This window comes from Gobius niger (assembly GCF_951799975.1).
Source record: "Gobius niger genome assembly, chromosome: 8".
Classification (NCBI taxonomy): domain Eukaryota; kingdom Metazoa; phylum Chordata; class Actinopteri; order Gobiiformes; family Gobiidae; genus Gobius; species Gobius niger.
In genome coordinates, this window is record NC_136859.1 from 18,830,892 (window position 1) to 18,852,825 (window position 21,934).

The 21,934-nt window shown below is 42.0% G+C and overlaps 1 protein-coding gene across 1 annotated transcript in view; it reads left to right on the forward strand.

Annotated features, from left to right (window-relative positions):
- The window catches only part of adamts16 (ADAM metallopeptidase with thrombospondin type 1 motif, 16), a 40,714-nt gene that overhangs the window by 17,475 nt on the left and 1,305 nt on the right, over nt 1-21,934 (forward strand). Inside the window, exons 10-20 of the mRNA XM_079561164.1 lie at nt 1,820-1,973; nt 4,257-4,352; nt 7,122-7,270; nt 8,289-8,461; nt 8,552-8,682; nt 8,852-8,975; nt 9,325-9,569; nt 9,641-9,776; nt 10,603-10,729; nt 20,672-20,876; nt 21,688-21,882. Of these exons, the coding sequence (XP_079417290.1) occupies nt 1,820-1,973; nt 4,257-4,352; nt 7,122-7,270; nt 8,289-8,461; nt 8,552-8,682; nt 8,852-8,975; nt 9,325-9,569; nt 9,641-9,776; nt 10,603-10,729; nt 20,672-20,876; nt 21,688-21,882 (1,735 nt within the window). The remainder of the gene's footprint in view (nt 1-1,819; nt 1,974-4,256; nt 4,353-7,121; nt 7,271-8,288; nt 8,462-8,551; nt 8,683-8,851; nt 8,976-9,324; nt 9,570-9,640; nt 9,777-10,602; nt 10,730-20,671; nt 20,877-21,687; nt 21,883-21,934) is intronic.

Here is a 21,934-nt window from a genome sequence, read left to right on the forward strand (position 1 = left end):
AAGTTTGAGAATGTTTTACAGCACTGACATGGAGTAATATATCTTATTGAATCAAATTTATTTTTCTTTTTTTTCTTCAAATGCAGTGCGCTTGTATGATGCATGTGTGTTTATACCATGTGTCACTGATTAACACATGCCTCAGAAAACATAGGACTAAATGTGAAAGTGTTGATCTACATTCAGAGCGTCTGGCCTTTCTGTCTGTGAATGCGTGTGTGCTTGAAACTAGATAGGTCAAAGCCGGTGCCCGCCACTAAATTTACCACCTAACTGTCAGGTCTCCCTTCTCAAAGTGCTGCAGACAGACACTGCATTTCCTGGCTGAGTTATTGGAGCTGTAATGACCTCATCCTTGTTAGGCCTGTCAACTTTATATTAAAACCCCCATCACCCCCTGGGGCCTCTCGAGGGGAATCTCAGAACCAATGAATTCTCTCCACTGTCAATACACGATAGAAGTGCCTAAATTACACAAAGATACTATATTTATTGTCTTCTGGATTGCTGTGTACAAAAAATGATCAAACATTTGTTTTACCAGGGACTGAGCAGTAGGGAAAAAAAAGACCAAGAGGTGCTGTAGTGTGCTGTATGTATAGCACAAAGCTTTGTGAGAGCCATTAGTCATGCGCTGGTTCAACTTTGATGGCCAAGTAGAGCCAGAGCTGGCAACTGAAACACACTGTGCCTGCTGACCGTACATCTGCAGCTCCACCAAAGTCCCTTTCAAATGTTTTAAAAAATACATTAGGATTTGAGATATTACAGGCAATAAAAGTATTTTTTTTCTTGCCTGTAGTGACATCTGTATTCCAGAATAACTAAGGACAAAACCGGTGTCAAATAAATGTCTTTTCATGTTTATTTTTATTGGTAAATGCTGATCAGGATCGTCCCACTGAGATTCAGAATCTCATCTTCATAGTAATAGGGGGAACCAGAGCAAATTATGCCTGAAGAAAAGGGGAAGAAATGCAAAATTGAATTGCTGGAAATTGAACCCAGGACTTTTATGCTATGAGAGCCTTAACCACTGCACCACCACCGACCTATATGTACAGTTCTATTGACTTATTGGTTCATGGATGATCAGGCTTAACACTTCACTGACTTTATTATCTGGAAAATGTTGTATACTAACGAGTAGGATTATGACCAAAATAAGTGCTCATGCAGAACAGCCATTGTTCTTCAGAGACATAAAAGCAATAAAACAAAGCACTATCGCGCACACAGTCTCTGCTAAAGCCATCAGGGCCTTTCACAATAAACCAATCCAACATTTGCCTTTTAATGCTTTAACCATATTTCGTGTTGCAGTTTCTTGGCCTGATGCACTCTAGGCTGTAAAACATCTCTGTATAGAAACCAGTGATATCGGTTAACATTGGAAACCCCTATTGGTGAAAGCGTATGAGTGATATAGGCAAGGATTTTTGTGACATAAGTTAGAGTCCATTACATTTAAGTACTTTATTTAAATTGAAGTCTTGGCATTTTGCTCTGTTGCCATGGCAATGTGAATGGGCCCTCTCTACAAACAGCTATACAAAAAACCATTGCCCTGCACTTGATTATCACATAAGTTTGTGCAGCAAATTATTTTTTTTATTGGAATTAAAACAAGAAACAACCCTAATAACACTAATACTAGAATACTTGTGACAGTTTCAATGTCACAATCCTGACCGCTATTGTTTTTCTTTTTACATAATATATGTAAAGGCATATATGTTTTTTGACATATCCACATTATTTTCGAAGCAATTTCTTTTTTTTTTTAACTAACAATTAACTCTCATGTTTCTTTTTCCAGCACTGCTCAGGCTCTGTGTCTATCTGACGAGCCCAAAGCAGTGGAGGAGTATCAGTATCCAGAGAAGCTTCCTGGAGAGCTGTACGACGCCGACACACAGTGCAAATGGCAGTTTGGTGAGAAAGCAAAACTCTGCACGCTGGATTTCAAAAAGGTAATATATACAGTTCACCGATTTAGGCACAACTCCCTGCAAAGCTTTCAGAGTCGAAGTCAGTTATGTCATCCCATTTAAAAACAGCTTAAAATATTGCCAACCCATGATTCTCCACAGGGTTTGCAGAACACACCCATGTAACAGGAGTGCTTTGTAATGTAACTATGATTGCAATGGGGGGGGGGGGGAACTTATGGTTGGAAGAATCAGTTTTTAAAAAGCTAAAATTTACTTGTTGCCTTTTGTACAGTAAATCCTTCCTCCCTTCTGTTCGAAAGGGAACCGTGACAGTCCAAAGAAAAGCTATTAAAAAGTCATTGGAATAAGTGACTGAATTCAAAGTACACGCTGGAGCTCCGCCAGTGGGAGTCCGTCCATTTGGGGCACTCATTGTCTCATTAGTGCTCGTGTTGCTTTTGGAGTTGCTCTGCCAGCCCTTTTTGAATGGTGTCTTAATTTTGCTCAGTGTTATAGTAATGATACAATAATAAGCATGTTCTGTGTCCTTTGCGTTAGGCTACATAACATCTGGATCGCAAATGTCCTAATTTAACCTCAAAATCTGTTTCTTTCAGACACAGGTCCTAATCAAAGTACATACAACACTACATTTTATATGAACAGGGAACACACATTTGCAATGATTTTTGGCTCACTTGGTGGTATCGTGCGACCAGTATTCTCGCTTGCATTGTTCCCTTAACAATTGTCGCTCATAAAATGACACCTTTATAACTACACTCTCGGGTGTCTTTTCCTGTTTAATGATTTCACATTACATTCGAGTTTGGCCCGCTGACTTACCTCCTGAGAGCCACATGATACTCTCAATGGTGCGCAACAATATATGCCGAAACATTACCCCATATTATTTTTAAATAGTACAAAATATCCATCTTTGATCTGTCTCGACTTTCCATCTCGCCTCGTTCTTACTCTACTGTTACTAATGCTGAGCCGGCACAAAGCAGCTGGACACAAGCCTTGAGATGAATTCCTTGGTGACTCTTTGGCAGAAGGATGCAGTGCAGCTCGACAGCATCTGCACCGAGCTGTCAAAATCTGATATAGTCATTCACGAATTAATAGAGAGGACATATTGAAAAGTAGCGGGCTATGTTTCTCTCTGGCAATATGAAAATCAAAACCACCCAAATCTCGTAACAGAGAAGCAGAGGTTGATAGAGATGCACCGATCCAGCTTTTTTGCTACCAATACTGATACTGGGGTTTGAGTATCTGCTTATAGCCGACATTTACCAAGAGAATTTCTTAAAAGTGGCTTTCTCTGAGTGAAAAAACATTTGGATTTGATGAGTCATAGTCATAGTCATATTTTATTGTCATGTTACAGATCAATTATATCTATTGATAAACTCTTGGATAAACAGTTAACAAGGATGACTTTTCTACACTATTTAAGTTACATTAATATAAACAACTCATAAGTGATCTGATCATTACAAATATGTTAGATCAGTTATTTCTTAAACTATAATACAAACACTTGACTTCAGCAGTGGCCAATTTAATTTAATTTGGCTACTTTAGGTATTTCTATCATAGTTTCTGACCAAGCCTTGATTATTGTTCTGTTAGCATTAGCATGCTTCCACTAGCTTTAGCATGCTATTGCTAACCGCAGAATTTTGCGCACCAATCAAAATACAGTGATTGAATTCTCCAAGTCCGTAGCTTTACAATGATATACAGCATGCCCATATTCACTTCGATTTAGTTAGTGCAAGTTGTGTTTTTAAAGCAGTGAGAGCCAAAACTAGTATCGGTTCAGTATCGGATATTTGTTGGCGATACCTGATATAGTATTTTTTCCAGTATCGGCTCAGATATCTGATATCAGTATCGGATCAGCACATCCCTAGTTGATGATATGTGGATTCCATGTGGGTCGTCCATGTGTGCAACTCTGATGTTTGTGCACCACATGTCAATTTACAAGTCAGTGTTTATTATGAGAGTTGTCAAAAATGTACTTTCTTCTATATAAGTTGTCTGTTGTCCTAGCTACCTGAACATAAATAACTCCAAACAAAGCTCACTGCTCACTCAGAGATTGCCAAAACGTCATTATTCAGAGAGATACGTCTGTAAGTTTAGTCGGTGTATTTTTTTTAATGGTTCCCCGGAGACAGAAAGCATCAGTTTGATTCATGTTTCTTTGATTTTCCGTGTCTATCGTTATTAATGTCTGCTGCGTGATGACTGACCATCCCTCTTTCACATGTTGTAATTCTCCGTGTCTCCCTTTTATTGATACAGGACATCTGCAAGGCGCTGTGGTGCCACCGTGTTGGAAGAAAGTGTGAAACCAAGTTCATGCCAGCTGCTGAGGGCTCTGCTTGTGGTCCTGACATGGTAGCTTTTTTTAATTTTTTTTTTTTTACTATTCTATTTGGATGAAGAAGCAGGGCAGAAAAGGATTGGATTCAAGACTATCACCTTATTTACAATTTCACTAGCAACACCAAAGTGCCACAACAAAGTGCAAGTAAGGTTTTGTTCACAAGGTTATAGTGTGGAGTGAAACTGTGCGAGACTGTGGGTGGGGGCTCTGTCTCGGATGAACCAAGCTCTTCGGGACCCCCCCTCGAAGCAGAAGAATCATAGCTGAAACAGAACAGATCTCAAGGGAGGGAGGGTGGGGTTGACAGTTTCAAACAAACTGAGATGACGAGGCTTGGCTTGGTATATATGGCTCATGTGTAATTAGAGGCTTGGTTAGGTGAAAGCAAGAGTGGTTGGTGTGCAAAGTGAGATAGGCTGCTCCCGAACCTAGTCAATAAATATTGACTCCATTTATTTAAAATAGGCTCTTTTTGTATTAGTAGTACGTGTAGTAAGTGCTTTATTTATCATTGTACAAAATAAGTCTTTAGATGTGGGTCAACCTGACCAGCATGTTTTTGGAGGTCGGGGAAACCGTAGCACCCGGAGGAAACCTGGCTGGTTGCCTTCAGTCTCCTCTGATCCTCTGATCCTCTGAAACGGTGCACCGCCTCCTTGGTTTGTCCCTGTTACAGGACCATTATGTATTCTTTGCAGTCAATAAAAAAAAACACAGCAAAGACATACAAAAGTATCCAGTAAAACAATGTGGAACAGAAACTACAAATGCAGTTCGCAGAAAAAGGCAAAAAATGCAGCTGTACCAGGAGAGAGGGAGGTTGATGCTTGTTTTCACATCGCCATGATGCCTTGTTTATGGTTTTTAGATGTTTCAAGTGGAGGCTGTCCATGCTGGAACTTTAGTGGTTTTGTCTACCTATAATGATCTGCTTAATATGTTAATGTTGATAATGTGCAAGCTGTTGTTTTGGTTTATATCTAAGATAATGTTTGATTTTCTCCCATCACAAGACAAACCAACTGTATTCACTACGGGGTTTGTGGGTGATCGCTCTCCCACTGACCCTCTGCAAAAGATAAAGTTTAAATAATTTAAAAGGCTATGCGTAAATTAAACACTATTTATGTTTCAGAATGCCATGAATAATAATATGATTCATGACGTAGCACTGATTCCCTGAACAAACAGAATCATAAAATATACAAGGCTATAAATTGAACTATAAAAAACTCCAACTCTCTAATTTTGCCCATCTTCTGTACATTTCAACAACACAGACTAATAAACCAGTGGAGTTCAACTCAGTCCATATTAAGTGGACTGCATCATTATACCTCTGGCAGCAGCTGGGATTGGTTTGGTGGTGCTGACCTTGCAAAAAATGTGCCATTGACTTTCATGCCAAAAAAACAAACTATCCACTTAAGACTTCATTCTATTCTCATGCTCATTTCAAGATGATCCTCCGTAGGGGTTTGGTCGGACTCTCACCCCTCTCTCCCCTGACAACTCCCCATCAACATTGGCTTCTCAATATATTGAACTTGATGTCTTAATCCCGCCCCACTTGCTTCACGGGACAATTAACTCAACACAAACAATGACAGGCACATTTAGGAATCCCCACACTCTGCCACGGGGGGGAACAGTGGGAAATCAGCTGTTCTTGCTTTGAGCCGAGAACCACGAGATCAGAGTTATCAGTGGTGGTGGTGGTACCTGGCCTGGAGTCTTTTGGGATCACATTTTGCAACTGATGGTTATGGCAAAATCCACCATTGTAGTGATAAAAGGCTCCAACATCCATAAAGTAGCCATAACAATATTCCACTCCTGATTTGGCTAGTTTCATCCCTCTGTACTGGCTGTTTTACAGGGTATCTTTGTGTCAATCGCTACCCCTATCTATAAACTGCAGGTTTTCACACTGTATAATGGTATGCTGATGTAATTTAAACATGGACAAATTCAATTCAAAAGCAGCACCAGGAAACAACATTTGACATAATGTGGCTTTAGGTGAATCCAGATTTTGTGAAGTCGTCTTGTGTTACATTTGGGGAATTTTTGAACATGTGACTGGTTGCTTGGTTTGTGAGTCAGCTGTTTTGAGGAGCATGCTGTAAATACACTTTGGGAGTGAGATATGTGAGACTTGTATGACTTCATGCATGCCTCTTTACATGACTATTTTGTTCTAGAAACTGCATATAATTGAAAGTGTTCTTGACCACATTCTCTTCTAAATGCACCATCTATTGTAATAGAAAACTAACTTATACTATTATCTCAAAAATTATCGAAAGCCCAGGAGCATAACTTAACAGGACAGTAGTTAGTGTATTTCTGGAAGCACGTTGTCCTTTGCCACGGGTCCATATAAAACACAAACCACATCATTACTTGCGTGCTCAAATCAAGAACTTTTTATCCTGAAAACAACAAATGTGTGATACATCGTCACTGTTTGGTTTCCTGTATTGGAGTTGGCGCTATCGATTTGTGCAGGTGTCGCCTCAAGGTAGCCAGGCTTAAAAGCAAGGTTTCAGTGAAAGACTGCGAGTGATTATCAGATCTATCTGACAGCCGTTAAACTTTAAATTCACCCCAAAAGCTTCAGAGGCAGTGCTCATAAAGATGATCTAGGGCTGGGTCACGAGGAAAGACTGTGCCATTCTGACACTTTTATGACGCCTTGTTCTGAGCATTCGAGTTGCCTCCCATTTTTCTGTCTTTCATTTTTTTTTCATATGTTTTTTTTTTTTATTTCTTTTCAGTGGTGTCGCAGGGGCCAGTGTGTGAAACAGGGAGATGAAGGCCCACATGCGCAGCACGGTCACTGGTCTGAGTGGTCGTCCTGGTCTGCCTGCTCAAGAAGCTGTGAAAGTGGGGTGTCTCACAGAGAGAGGCAATGCAACAACCCAAGGTAAACAATCATCATCATCTTTCATTTATTATCTGACCTTTCAAAACATTTTACAGCATACATTATTGCATAAAGTTTGTGAAAAAAAAATCCTAATTTAGCTACACACTGACAGCTAGATTATGAGGACTCAGCCGCTAATCTGACGTGTGGATCTCATACGTATTGTATCATGAAAGCCTCCAAATTCTTCATAGGTAAAGACAAAACAAACGTCAAGTTCAAATATGCAATGTTGTTGTCACCACATTACAATTTCCACTTATTGGGCAAACAATAGGTAATGTGAGAGTGCACAGTCGTATGATAGTGCTACATGCCTCTGCATCAGCCACAGCCTTTGAGTTACAGGGTGAAATTCCAGCCTTGACAGCCCATAATAAGCAGAAAAGGGAATTAACAAATATTTGCAAGAGTGTGTTTGTTTCTCTGCTTTACTGGCTCAGAGCAGTGATTTAACACAGTGAGGATGGTTCTCACAGCCCGATGCCTCAGCCTTATCTGTCCGCTTTAGTTCTGTATTCATCAGTCACTCAGGATTACTCGCGCTGCCAGTCAAGGGGCCTTACTGCCGCAAAACCTGGGCCTCCTGTTTATCATGTCATGCCAAGATCCTGACAAGTGGCTGGCTAAATTAGACAAAGAGTGATGAGAAGAAAAAGGGAAAAAAAAAACTGTGTTGAAATTTGTTGAGGGAAAAAGGCAACACAGTGAGAGGAGCTCCATGAAGAACAGAGGTGGGATGGGGCAGACAACAAACCAGATTAGGTAAGGGAAATATAAAATGTGGAGAATCTAAGTGCATGTATATGAAGCAGTGTGATATGCTGGGGTCATATAAAAGGTGTAATTGCCGCGAAGAAGGGAGTTTTCAAGAACGTCGCCCGGGGATGTACACCTGTGATTGAACCCACTGTTTATGCAGTGCACAAACCACCTACTTTTAAGCGCAACGATGCATGCCATGGCAGATGTGAGGTGTAATCAAACAAAGTGTGTGTTATTCTTTTCGTTTAAGGCCGGCATATGGTGGGAAGTTCTGTGAGGGTTCTTCCAGGTCACACAAACTGTGTAACACCGAAGATTGTCCTCCCAACGGTATAGAATACAGAGCGCAGCAGTGTGCCGAGTTCAACAGTAAACAGTTCAGGGGCTGGCACTACACATGGCGGCCGTACACTAAAGTGGACGGTAAGACGGTAACTGATTCAATGCCTGCTATACAGTATATCAACATGACCAACACCCTCCATCTCCTTTGCTGTGTTTAATGTCTGACAGATCAAGATGTATGTAAGTTGTACTGCTTTGCTGAGGGATATGACTTCTTCTTTGCCCTGGCCAGCAAAGTTAAGGATGGTACACTCTGCTCACAAGACAGCTCAAATGTCTGCATCGATGGGCTTTGCGAGGTAAGTGTTTCAATGCCAGTTTGTAATTTATCTACTGAGGTGTGTCTAAAAGTTTGCCATAGCTTCTTTGGGGCCCGGCGAACAGTTGAAAAATAACATGATGTAATAAGCAGGCAATATGTCATCTTCAAAAGTGTGTGTTTTTTTTTCCTTTTTCTCTATTTTGCAGAAGGTTGGTTGTGACTGGGTACTTGGCTCTACAGCTGGGCTCGATGCCTGTGGGGTGTGTAAAGGAGACAACTCCACATGCAAGATTTATAGAGGACAATATACTAAACAGCACTATACCAATCGTAAGTTTCTAAAGCTTCTTTTCAACTCTTCTTCAAGGCACCTCTTTGTGGATGAAATATATAAGGCATAGAGGGAATCTTGTCTGCTCAAAGTTAAAAGAAAAATGGCCAAGTGTAAGGATTTCCTCAAGTTTTACCATATTGAAATTGCTGTGGAAGTGGAAACCTGTTGTTTGTGTTTCAGGTTTAAGATGCACTTAACTGAAGTCTCTAGGGAAATTTGTCATGTGACCCATCCTTTAATGCCGCCAGGGCTAAACACTCAGCCATTTTTTTTTTTATTTTTTTTTTTAGGTGTACCACTATTTAAAAGAACTGTTGACATACTATATTTGTATTCTTATTTTAGAGTATTACGGCGTGGTGACAATTCCAGTCGGAGCGAGGAGCATTCGCGTGGTGGAACTGAACACTTCCAGCTCTTATTTGGCTGTACGAGACACACAGAGGCGCTACTTTCTAAATGGACAGTGGACTGTGGATTGGCCTGGCAGGCACTCGATCGCAGGGGCCATATTTGAGTACAAGAGGCCCTACAATAGACCAGAAAGTCTCATATCAACCGGCCCAACCAACGAGACACTAGTTATCGAGGTGAGCAGATTATTTTTCATCATTAGTTGGTCATTTTTGATAGTGTTTTGTTCATTTCATTGCCATTTCAGATCTTGCTGCAGGGCTGGAATCCAGGTGTACGCTGGGAATACACCTTGAAAAACACAGATGAAAAGAAAAACTACATCAAACACAGTTATACCTGGGCCATCATTCGCTCACAATGCTCTGCCACATGTGCAGGGGGTAAGTTGAAAAGTTGAAAAGAAAAGGTTGTATATAAATGGAGAAAAATTGTCAAATGTACAAAAACTATATATGATATTAGGGCTGACAAACAGTCTTCTTTGTAAATGTTCAACTGGACTTGAACATTACTACCGCCATATAACACCTGATCTAAGGTGAAGCCGCTCTCTGTGATCTGCCCCTAGAATAAAGCCTTTAGCTCCAGGTTAAATGGTGCAGAGGAGCCTTCTCATCATTACAACTTCAGGTTTAGGGACATCTCTTCATTCGACTGACCCTCCATTACGTGCACACATTTGTTTAGGTGGACAGGTACGCACACGCACGGCTGCTCCCACTGCCCTTTGTCCCGCCACAGAACCAGCATAAAAGCTAATGCACACAACACTAATGACATGGGCTGTCCCTTCCACGGCCAGAGGTCAGCCAGTGGACCGGGGCGTGTCTCCAATTGAACTTTGCAAAGTCGGGATAGTACGCGTTTGTCATGTGAGCACCCCGAACGTAGCTTCAGTTGTGGTTTTTGCCTGTGAACAAAGGATTAAGAGTCTGGTTGGTATTGATTATTAAGGTTAAAGTTCTCCGCTGAGGTGTGTTTGGACCCTCCCATTAAGGTCACAGAGAGACGGTGGGTCATTAGCTTTAGTCTTTAGACTGTTAGTGACTTACAGACCTCAACTGGACCCACAGAGTGACCTTTCCTCAAGCCAAAATTCTAACTAGAAATATATGTGAACGGGCTTCAAATAGCAAATAAACAATGTCTTTATCAAATGTGCATTCATTTAAGATAAATAAATAATCCAATCCTTTTTGTACGCAGGTCAAATGAACACCAAAGCAGCATGTTACAAGGACCTTCGAGTGCAGGTGAACATGTCTTACTGCAACCCAAGATCGAAACCTGCAACAGGACTTGTGCCTTGCAACACCCAGCCATGTCCTGCCAGGTCAGTTTTAAAGTATACCTCCACCAGTCACGGCAACACATTCATGGTATAAAAAACAATACTTTTTAATAGTGCCGTATTTTCTGAACTATAAGTCGCTCCGGATTATAAATCGCACCAACCTTGGTAACTACCTGGGCATGGAGTCGTAGCTGCACCGTTGACAAGCCTCTCCCGGCAGCATGTTGTTCAATCAGCCATTTGCGAAATAGTTCCTCCAGCTGTGGCCATCCAGCTTTTAGCTCGTGATTACCTTTTTTGGTTTTCTTCTTCTATGCAGTTAGAGCAACTTCCACTTTTCGCCAGTTCCTCACAAGTTTCTCGCTCACTCCACATTTTTTTTCTGCTGCTTGATCAACGTTTTTTTTACATTTTCAGTGGTACAAGAGTAGCTGATACTGGTACACAAGCCTAGAGCGCCCTCTAGCAACTGTCAGTATGAAAATAACAAACATGTGAAATGATGTATTTTTATATATACGTCGCACCTGAGTATAAGTTGCACCCCCTGCCAAAGTATGAAAAAAGTGTGACTTATAGTCTGGAAAATACAGTTTTCGGATTTAGACTATCACTATTAATACACATCAAAGCTTAATGGTCTGTAATGTGCAGCTTGTAAAATACTGCAAATGTCTCAAATATGTAATGTCATCACGCAGACATATCGTCATGCACCTTTGGAAAGGAACGTTTAGGATCCTTGGCCATCATTATCTGTTGTCATGTACAAACCGTTCCCCCTGCTTACCCACACATCTGTCTTTTCACATGCAGTTTTTTTTCAAATACTATTTATTGGTTGAGTCAACTCCTCCTCGCTTCCCACGCTATCACCTTATAGTTAAGCGAATGAAGGTTGTCAGGCATTACCGACTGAATTCTCCTCCCCTTTTCAGCCCAGAAAACCTGCAGTACATGACATGATGGTTTTTCCCTCTTCATAAGAAATAACACACCCTTTGAGCAAAATAGCCTGTATTGAATGTGAGAAAAAGATTATTCAATGATCATATATTTGTGTTTAGGGCTGAGTGCTTTGCTAACTGTCAGCACCAGTTAGCTTCTGTGTTTGTTTAAAATAGCCGGCCAAAGACTGAGCATCACTATGGTGCATTCAAGCTCAAGTATTCTTTTGGCCAAAATCAAGGGTCACAAGAGATTTGATTAAAAATGAGCAACGGAAGACTAATCAATTTGAAACCGGACTCACAATTTTGGGAATAAACTCCTGTTCTGTCTCCTGGGGTCCAACTTGTAGTGGACGAATGTTGCTTGGCTATTTGAGGTAAGAGCTGGCTAAACAGAAGTAGGAGATATTTGTGAGTGACTGCTAATGACTAGGCGGTTTCCGGGTGGGATCCTTGGATAAAGACAGATGGTTTGGTCACTGTCTTATGCCCTTAACGTAGGCATAGGATCAAAGATGGCCCACATCATTGGGTGGGGTGTTCTCGTTGACAGGCAGGACGTGTATGGACACAGTCTAATGGGCTTGCGCCATAAGGAGATATCCCCTCCCATGTCTGTGCTGCTCTGGATACTGTCTTTGTAGTAAGAGTAAAATTGAGGCCAGGAAAATGTCAGGGACCTTTCAGTGATAGGACCGGGGTAATGAGATGGTGGATTAAGATAGTGGTCGCACTGACATCAAAACAGCAATTAATAGCGTTCATACTGTCATTGTGTTGAATAGAGTTCAACACAATGACAATTACAAATTTGTTTTTATCTCCTTTAGCCTTTTCCATCTGGGGTTTTGGAATCAGCACAAAACTTCTACTACTGCAATATAAAAGCATATTCTGCTTGAGCGCTAATTTTGTGGCCGGTTGAGTGGTTGGTGGTGGTCAGATTGTCAGCTTCACTTCCGTCAGTCTACCCCAGGGCAGCTGTGGCTACATATATATGGTGTAAATTAATAATGCACTAAGCAACTTTGAGCATCTAGCGCTAAATATAAGACAAATGTGTTATTTATTTTTTCGAAAACCTACTACAGTGTTTCACAATGGCTGAGTTGAGTCTCTTGAGTCTTGTGTCCCATGGGATATGAGTTTCATTACAACAGGAACATAATGTTTTAGCTGATTTCATGAATTGCCAAAAAAGTAGCGTCGATTTCCAGATGTTTTTAACAGAGTGCTTTTGCCATATTAAACGTTTGTCAGGATGAACTGTGGGTTGGCTTTTGTGAGATCAAGTAATCCAGGAGTTTATTTAGGATATAGATTAGATTTGTACGGAAAATGGAGGCGACTTTAAAAGGATATGGGGAAACTCTAACTCACAGCTTGACATTTTTAGCCTCCCAATAGGCAAACAAATCACACTTTATATGGGCATTTACAGTGTGTTATCCCTGTATGAGTATGTGGTAAACAGACACTGACTGTATCACAGAACCCACTTATGTTCTTACTCATGTCTCGGGGAAACGAAGGTAAAGCAGATGGATCTTCCCACACACATAGTCAGCAGAGTCAGAGTCAGCATTTTTCTCCTCTTCTGTCTGTACTGTTTCCTCTTTTCCCACTGATTTGTCTGTCATAATGTCATTAAGTGTTCTGCCCCAGACTAACTGCTCACCAGCTCGTCCTTGATCTAAAGAAGTGTATTACCTGAATGACTGAAGGCTATAAAGATAGTCAACAGGTCCTTGGGACTTCTTTGTGATCTTCCTATCCCAACTCTGTGGTGCACAAACCTACACAGTACTTAGTTACTGCATATTTTTAACATAACATGCTTCATGATGATAAACATGCTTTTGTTAAAATTAAAGGAACTATGTTTTGTACGTTTTAACCAAACCAATTTTCTCCAAATCAGGAAGTGGATTGTAAGTAGTATTAAACCTTTGCTTGAATGGGAAAGCTAGACTTTTATGTTGTGTATGTTTTCAATGAGGTCTGATTGATTTCATTATTAGATATTGTTGGACCTGGCTGATATACAATAATAAACCTATTGATACTGCAGTAGATTGGGACATAATACAACACAATAAATAATGGCTTCCATTGGTTTTACGCTTTTCAGCCTTGATAAGCTTCGCAAAGTCATACACATTATTCTGTATTGTTCATTATTCATTTACTCCCTGCACTCGGTTGTGGTAAGCTACAATTGTTGCCACAATAGCCCTGGGCCTGGGTTGACTGACAGAGGCAAGGCTGTCCATCTGAACCATCAATTGGCCTTTGCATCCAACACCAGTCACTCAAGCTCTACATTCACACAGGAAAGGTGAATAGAGGGTCTTGCCCAAGGATATAAAAACAGTAAGCAACAGTCAGAGCCAGAATTCAAACCACTGACCTTTGAATCTGTGGAAGAGTGCTCTAGCCACTAAGCCACTATCCAGACAGATATTTTATGAACTATATATCTATAAACTGATCTTTTTGTGCTAGGTTTGTCTGTTTTGTAACTCTTTAACAATGCATGTCGTTTAAATAGTCTGATCTTCTTACAAGACACGCCTCAAGGTAATGTTTATGTTTTCCCTCCTTTAGTGTGTTTTGGAGTCTCTTTGTGTGAAAGTCAGACATGAGCGCACACACAGACTATTCTTCGACTCCACTATATGAGCATTTACCCCCTAATGCACTGCTGTGTTTAGAGAGTGCTGTTGACGCAGTGATAATTATGGCTGTAAAGTCATCTGAAAACTGTTTATAGTCTTGTCTCTGCTCAAATCTTCCTCATTATCAACAGCTGCTGATGCTTAGCTTTGTTTAGTGAGTGTTGAGGATTCACATTTCAAACACAAACACAAAGGATTTTTGTGTTACTAGACACTACACTGTTTGCTGAATAGTCATTTTATTTACAATGTACTTGCATTTTGGTTGAGTGTATAACATGAAAACCATTTTGCCTTAACTAGGATGATTTGTAATGGAATGAGGCCTCACTGACAACATAATCAGTGTGAGTATATTGTTAGAGTGGCTTCAGCATCAGCGGGTCGTCTCATGATTGGAAGGTCGGGGGTTCGAATTCCGGCTCCTGCAGGTGCAGACTGTCGTTGTGTCCTTGGGCAAGACACTTCACCCAATGCCTGTGTGTGAGAGGTCGGAGGGACCGTTGGTGCAGATGTGAGCAGCCTTGCTTCTGTCAGTCTTCCCCAGGGGAAACTGTGGCTACAAATACAGCTCACCGTCATTTTTAGGCCCGAGCGGCCTGCCGTCGCAAGGGCCTATTGTAATCGCAATCACAGCGCAGTGCGCGCAGCGCACTGAACCCAAGTGCGCGGAGCGCACAAAAACAGCGCGAAGCGCTGTCCCCATGTCAACCATAAACTCACCATGTAAAACAGTGACAGCCCACACCGAAGGTGTGGGCCCTTATACTTATTATTGCATTAAAATGAATGGGGGTATATAGTGTGAATGGGGGTATATAGTGGATGACGAGCGCGAAGCGCTCGTCATCCACTCAGGAGCCCCAGGAGCCCCACGGATGCGTGCGGATCGTTGAAAGCTTTCCAAAAATGTATAATATGACATCGTCGCGAAAGCGACGATATTGTTTTTGTAAAAAATATTATTAGGCCCGAGCGGCCTGCCGTCGCAAGGGCCTATTGTAATCGCAATCACGATCGCAGCGCAGTGCGCGCAGCGCACTGAACCTAAGTGCGCGGAGCGCACAAAAACAGCGCGAAGCGCTGTCCCCATGTCAACCGTAAACTCACCGTGTAAACCAGTGAAGCCCACACCGAAGGTGTGGGGCCTTTATACTTATTATTGCATTAAAATGAATGGGGGTATATAGTGTGAATGGGGGTATATAGTGGATGACGAGCGCGAAGCGCTCGTCATCCACCCAGGACCCCCACGGATGCGTGCGGATCGTTGAAAGCTTTCCAAAAATGTATAATATGATATCGTCGCGAAAGCGACGATATTGTTTTTGTAAAAAATATTATTATTATTCTTTCCTCTTTCTTCTTTCTTCTGCTCTTTGAGCAGGAATTTGACCCCCTGAACATAGTCGAAAACTCACCAAACTTTGCCCAAAATTCAGGTCCGGCGAAAAATTAATTAAAATGTGTGTTTCATGTTGGGGAAAAAAAAAATGGCGCGACAGCGCCACCTACAAAAATCGAAATACATTACGCCAATGGGGGAGGGGCCGTAGTAAACTTTGTCGTAGAGCGACGAGATTCGGTACAGATATTCGTCATGTGACGACAAAAAAAAAATATTATTGTGGCCACGCCCCCTGACAAACCGGAAGTCCGCCATTTTGACAGGAAGCCCGGAGAATGCTGAGTCAGCGTTTTCGCTGACGTCGCATTTTAACGAACTCCTCCTAGGGCGTTTGACCAAATGAGCTCAAAATCGCTCCAGCTCATCTCGAGATGTGGGGCATCAAAAGTTATCCAAATTTTTTGGCTAAGTTTTACGGTTTGTTTGCGGCGAAGCCGCAATCTTTCCAAAGTATTTTGCGATTCTTCAAAAACTAAAAATCGCTCCCCTACGCACAAACAAACTCCGATTAAAAATCGGAAATATACATTTTATTGACCTTTCACCCCTGGACACAACAAATGGGAAAAAGTGACATTGGGCGCGATAGCGCCCCCTCCAGGTACAGAAGAAAAAATGCATTGTGGGAAAAAAATTAGTTTGTCGGAAATGGATGAAATTCGGTACAAAAATAGGTGACGGCATCCCGATCCAAAAAGCCAATGAGACCCATATCGTATTTTGTACGGTGTTGCCATGGTGAATCAAAATACATTGCGTCTATGGAGGCGGGACCAACCGGGGCCAACGTCAACTTTGTCGTAGAGCAACGAGATTCGGTACAGATATTCATCATGTGACGACAAACAAAAAATATTACTGTGGCCACGCCCCCTGACAAACCGGAAGTCCGCCATTTTGACTGGAAGCCTGGAGTATGCTGAGTCATGGTTTTCGCTGACGTCGCATTTTAACAAACTCCTCCTAGGGCGTTTCACCAAATGAGCTCAGAATCGCTCCAGCTCATCTCCAGATGTGGGGCATCAAAAGTTATCCAAATTTTTTGGCTATGTTTTACGGTTTGTTCGCGGCGAAGCCGCAATCTTTCCGAAGTATTTTGCGATTCATCATAAATTAAGAATCGCTCCCATTCGCACAAACAAACTCCGATTAAAAATCGAAAATATACATTTTGTTGACCTTTCACCCCTGGACACAACAAATGTGAAAAAGTGACATTGGGCGCAATAGCGCCCCCTCCAGGTGCAGAAGAAAAATTGCATTATGGGGAAAAAATTAGTTTCTCGGAAATGGATGAAATTCGGTACAAAAATAGTTCATGGCATCCCGATCCAAAAAGCCAATGACACCCATATCGTATTTTGTACGGTGTTGCCATGGTGACGCCCGGGGCCCCCCATGTTATTGTAATGGGGCTGACACATGAATCTCACATTATACAACATTACAGCGCGTTAGCGCCCCCTGTCAGGAGCTTGTGGACATTGGTCATGGAAGTACGGCCTGTCAGGGCCGTCTGATGCTAATTGTGAACTTAAAAAGACTACGGGCGCGCTAGCGCCCTCTGCAGGCTGGAGCCATTGTTCACATGGAGAGGCTAAAAATGTAGCTTAGATGTTTACTGACAAAAATTAATGGCACATCAGGACAATAAAATGCAGTTCGGCCACCCTGGCACCCTTGGTACGGTTATATAGAGGCGCAAAAGGAGGCACGGCCCGCGAGGGCCGTTCGATGCCGCTTGCGGCTTTAATTATTCTTTCTTCTTCTTCTTCTTTCTTCTGCTCTTTGAGCAGGAATTTGACCCCCTGAACATAGTCGAAAACTCACCAAACTTTGCCCAAAATTCAGGTCCGGTGAAAAATTAATTAAAATGTGTGTTTCATATTGGGGAAAAAAAAAATGGCGCGACAGCGCCACCTACAAAAATCAAAATACATTGCGCCTATGGGGGAGGGGCCGAAGTAAACTTTGTCGTAGAGCGACGAGATTCGGTACAGACATTCGTCATGTGACGCCCCAAAAAAAATATTATTGTGGCCACGCCCCCTGACAAACCGGAAGTCCGCCATTTTGAAAGGAAGACCGGAGAATGCTGAGTCAGCGTTTTCGCTGACATCGCATTTTAACGAACTCCTCCTAGGGCGTTTCACCAAATGAGCTCAAAATCGCTCCAGCTCATCTCGAGATGTGGGGCATCAAAAGTTATCCAAATTTTTTGGCTAAGTTTTACGGTTTGTTTGCGGCGAAGCCGCAATCTTTACGAAGTATTTTGCGATTCATCAAAAACTAAAAATCGCTCCCATTCGCACAAACAAACTCCGATTAAAAATCGGAAATATACATTTTATTGACCTTTCACCCCTGGACACAGCAAATGTGAAAAAGTGACACTGGGCGCGATAGCGCCCCCTTCAGGTGCAAAATAAAAATTGCATTATGGGAAAAAAATTAGTTTCTCGGAAATGGATCAAATTCGGTACATAAATAGTTGATGTCGTCCCGATCCAAAAAGCCAATGAGACCCATATCGTACTTTGTACGGTGTTGCCATGGTGAAGCCCGGGGCCCCCCATGTTATCTAATGGGGCTGACACATGAATCTCACATTATACAACATTACTGCGCGTTAGCGCCCTCTGTCAGGAGCTTGTGGACAGTGGCCATGGAAGTGCGGCCCGTCAGGGCCGTTTGATGCTACTTGTAAAATTAAAAAGTTTATGGGGGCGCTAGCGCCCTCTGCAGGCTGGAGCCATTATTCACATGGAGAGGCTCAAAATGTAGTTTTGACGTTTACTGACAAAGATTAATGGCACATCAGGGCAAAAAAATGCAGTGTGGCGCCCTTTGTACGGTTATGGCACGGCAATAGAGGCGCTAAAGGAGGCACGGCCCGCGAGGGCCGTTCGATGCCGCTTGCGGCTTTAATTATTATTATTATTATTATTATTATTATTATATGAAAAGCGCTATACAAATAAGATTCCCTTCCCTTATAACACTCTTGCAGTGACAGTGCTTCATTAAAGTTTCATTATTTGTTAAAACTAGAGTGCAATAACACACTGTTCATACACTGGCTATATATGGCTCGATCTGCCTAAAGTGTGCCTCTTCCACCACTTGCTTGATATAAATATTTTTTGCTAACCCACATCTGTGTGCGTATGTTTAATTTTCATTCCGTCACAAGCACATATATCTTAGCATTAACAAGGTTTTTCTAATGTATAAACTGTTAGCTGAGACCTGCTGACACCAAAACACATTCAAAGTTAAACTAGTGTGGATGTGTTTATCAATCTAACCCTGTCTAAACTATTCTGAGCCAAGCACTTATATTCTTATATTTTTTGTGTCGGCATTTGGAGCTGGCCTGGCATTGGCATTCCCTCATGGAAAAAGGTTTCTATTGGCAATGGCATTGCACATCTAGTGCATGATATCACCCTTTGAGGGCATCTGTTGATATATTAAAGAACCCAGACATCAATTTGAAATAAACATAAAAGTCACATGCAGTGAGAGTCGCATAAACAGTGGGTTATATTATGCCTTGGAGCCTCTGGTCAGCGGCGTTAAGACTATGAGGCTACCAGATATGGCTTCAAGTCCACTGGACATCTGATCTGCACTGCCTCTGAAAGTGTGAGGCTGCTTCATCCGCAAACATTTACAGAAAGCAGCCACGCTCAAGGTCCGAAAATGTCTCTGTCGATGTCAATTATTATATTGTACATTGTTAACTATTGTGGAACTATTGCTTATTACTTTTTTACTTTGTTGATGCCCTTTTCAGGACAATTCAGAAGAGTTTATTATTGTTGTAAATTTCTATGGCAACAATGCTAAATTTTCATAACTTAAGCCCCATGGTTGATATATGATATCCTAAAGCCCTGGCACCTCGTACCTAGTATGGCTTCTTGTTTTTTTTTTTTCTTTGTTTTTTTTTTTTTTTTTTTTTTTTTTTTGGGGTTTTTTTTAGTCGTTGAGTCGTGACCCATAATTTTAGTGCATAATTTTAGTGTAATTGACTCCCCTCAAACTGTGAGAAACAGTGGCAGCTCTTTTTGGGCTTTACATACAGTAAAGAATATAATTCCAAGTGAATCTACACAGAGCATCAGAAGTGTGCACTCTTCTGACTGAAATCTTCCTTTGATGAGACTTGTGTATCTTTCTGGTGACAAGCAATAACTCTCAACCAGATGGAGTAACTCTGTATGGATTAACTTGTGCCTTTACCAAACATTTTAGAGCTTGTACACATTCCAGGATATCCATATCCCATGCTGACTGCAACCATCACTATATAATAACAAGGACGAAAACTTAAGCAGGTTTTAGGGGGCCCATGGATTATAAGGAGAGAGAAGTGTGAGGAGATATTAAGTTGCCGCACCTGAAGTTTAAAGTAACTTGGTACAGAAAAGAGGGTTTTAGGAAAAAAGAAAACATTGGCCTTGGGGATAAGCCATTTTTGGATAAAGCGAGTTGTAAGGATAAAACTACAGGGACAATAAATCCGCAACCTTACAATTTTTAGACCTCTGGTTTAACTTTAACCAAATTGAATTAAATACAAAGTTCATAATGAGTGAGTAATTTGATACAAAATGAGTGTTGTAATAGAGGCCCAGGACGACAAACTGAAGGGCTGGAAAAACTGTTTTGTTCTGCCAGCATGTTAAAACACCAGGGCCAATAAGAAATGTGGAAGTTTTCCTTTATATGATGAGTGTTGTTTTTTTGGCTCTCCTTCCAAGAGTCTGAGGCCTTGCTATCTTACATTTCTCAATTGCAGATTCTGTCGTCCTTTTGGACCACACATACTCAAGTGCTACTGGGGGACATACTTTATGGGCTGATGTGCCACCAGCCCGTCCTAAAGGTGGATTGAAGCTGTTGGTGTTGACTCAGCTCCTGTTTTGTGTTGTTGCAGCTGGTCGATGGGAGAGTGGGGGGAGTGCAGCAGGAGCTGTGGAGGTGGGGAGCAGACTCGGCAGGTTCAGTGTGCCCAGAAAACTAGCTCTATCAACATGGATTTTCTGTTAGACTCCCAGTGTCCTCAGCCCACTCCAAGCAGAAGACAGGGCTGTAACGCGTACAGCTGCCCTCCTGCATGGTCCACTGGGCCTTGGTCTGAGGTACGTTAAACCTGCTATTATATTCCAAGGACTCGTTAGAGGTGTCATTGCATCAAGAGTGTCACATCATTTTGTGGAATTACCCAGTTCCTATGATCGCTATATCAGCCCATTAAGAGATTTTATGGGTCATTTATCAAGGCAAGTGCTAAATAGCGAGTGCAAGCGGGAAAATAGCATATTGCTATTTTTGTGGGCATGTTGCACCCACCCCTCCTGGAACCGCCACCTTAATGTGGTGGAGGGGTTTGAGCGTCCGAATGACCCTGGGACCCTGTCGGCGGCTTTGTGCCCCTGGTAGGGTCTCCCATGGAAAACAGGTCCTAGGTGACGGGTCAGACAAAGAGCGGTTCAGAAGCCCCTTATGAGAGACCTACAGGTCCGGTCAGAACCATGAGGCCGTCCTTCCGTGGACCCACCACCTGCAGGAGGAGCCATAAGGGGCTGGTGCAATGTGATAAGGGCAGCTCCAACAGCTGCTCCCACGACCCGGCAACGGACAAGTGGAAGAAAATGGATGGATGGATGGATGGATGGATGTTGCACCCAATTAACAATTTGATTATTTTTTTTTTATTAAAGTGCCACAAATGTGATACATAAGTGAGAGGATGCTGTGTGAGTAAAAATGCACAAAAAATGCAAAGTGCAAATGACTCATTGACTCTGCTGCTTATCCACTTTTGCACGCACTTCCCCTTTTGCACATGAGCAAACGCTCAAAAGATATATGACCCCTTTGATGTTGGACCACCTTCTCTACCACTTTGCTTTTATTTTAACCATAACCATGATTAATCATTTTTCACAGTGTTCCCGTAAATGTGGCAATGGCTTGAAGAAAAGGACAGTGCTGTGTACCAGCACAAACCCAGGTTCCCAGTCCAAGTCAGTGCCTGACAATCTGTGTGTTGGCCTGCCCAAGCCCATGAGCCAAGAGACCTGCTTCATCAAGCGCTGCCAAAAACAACGCAAAGTCCAGTGGTTTGTCTCCACCTGGCAACAGGTAATGGCATTGCAAGCATGTAAAGAGTAACTCTAATTCGCTTAACAAAACT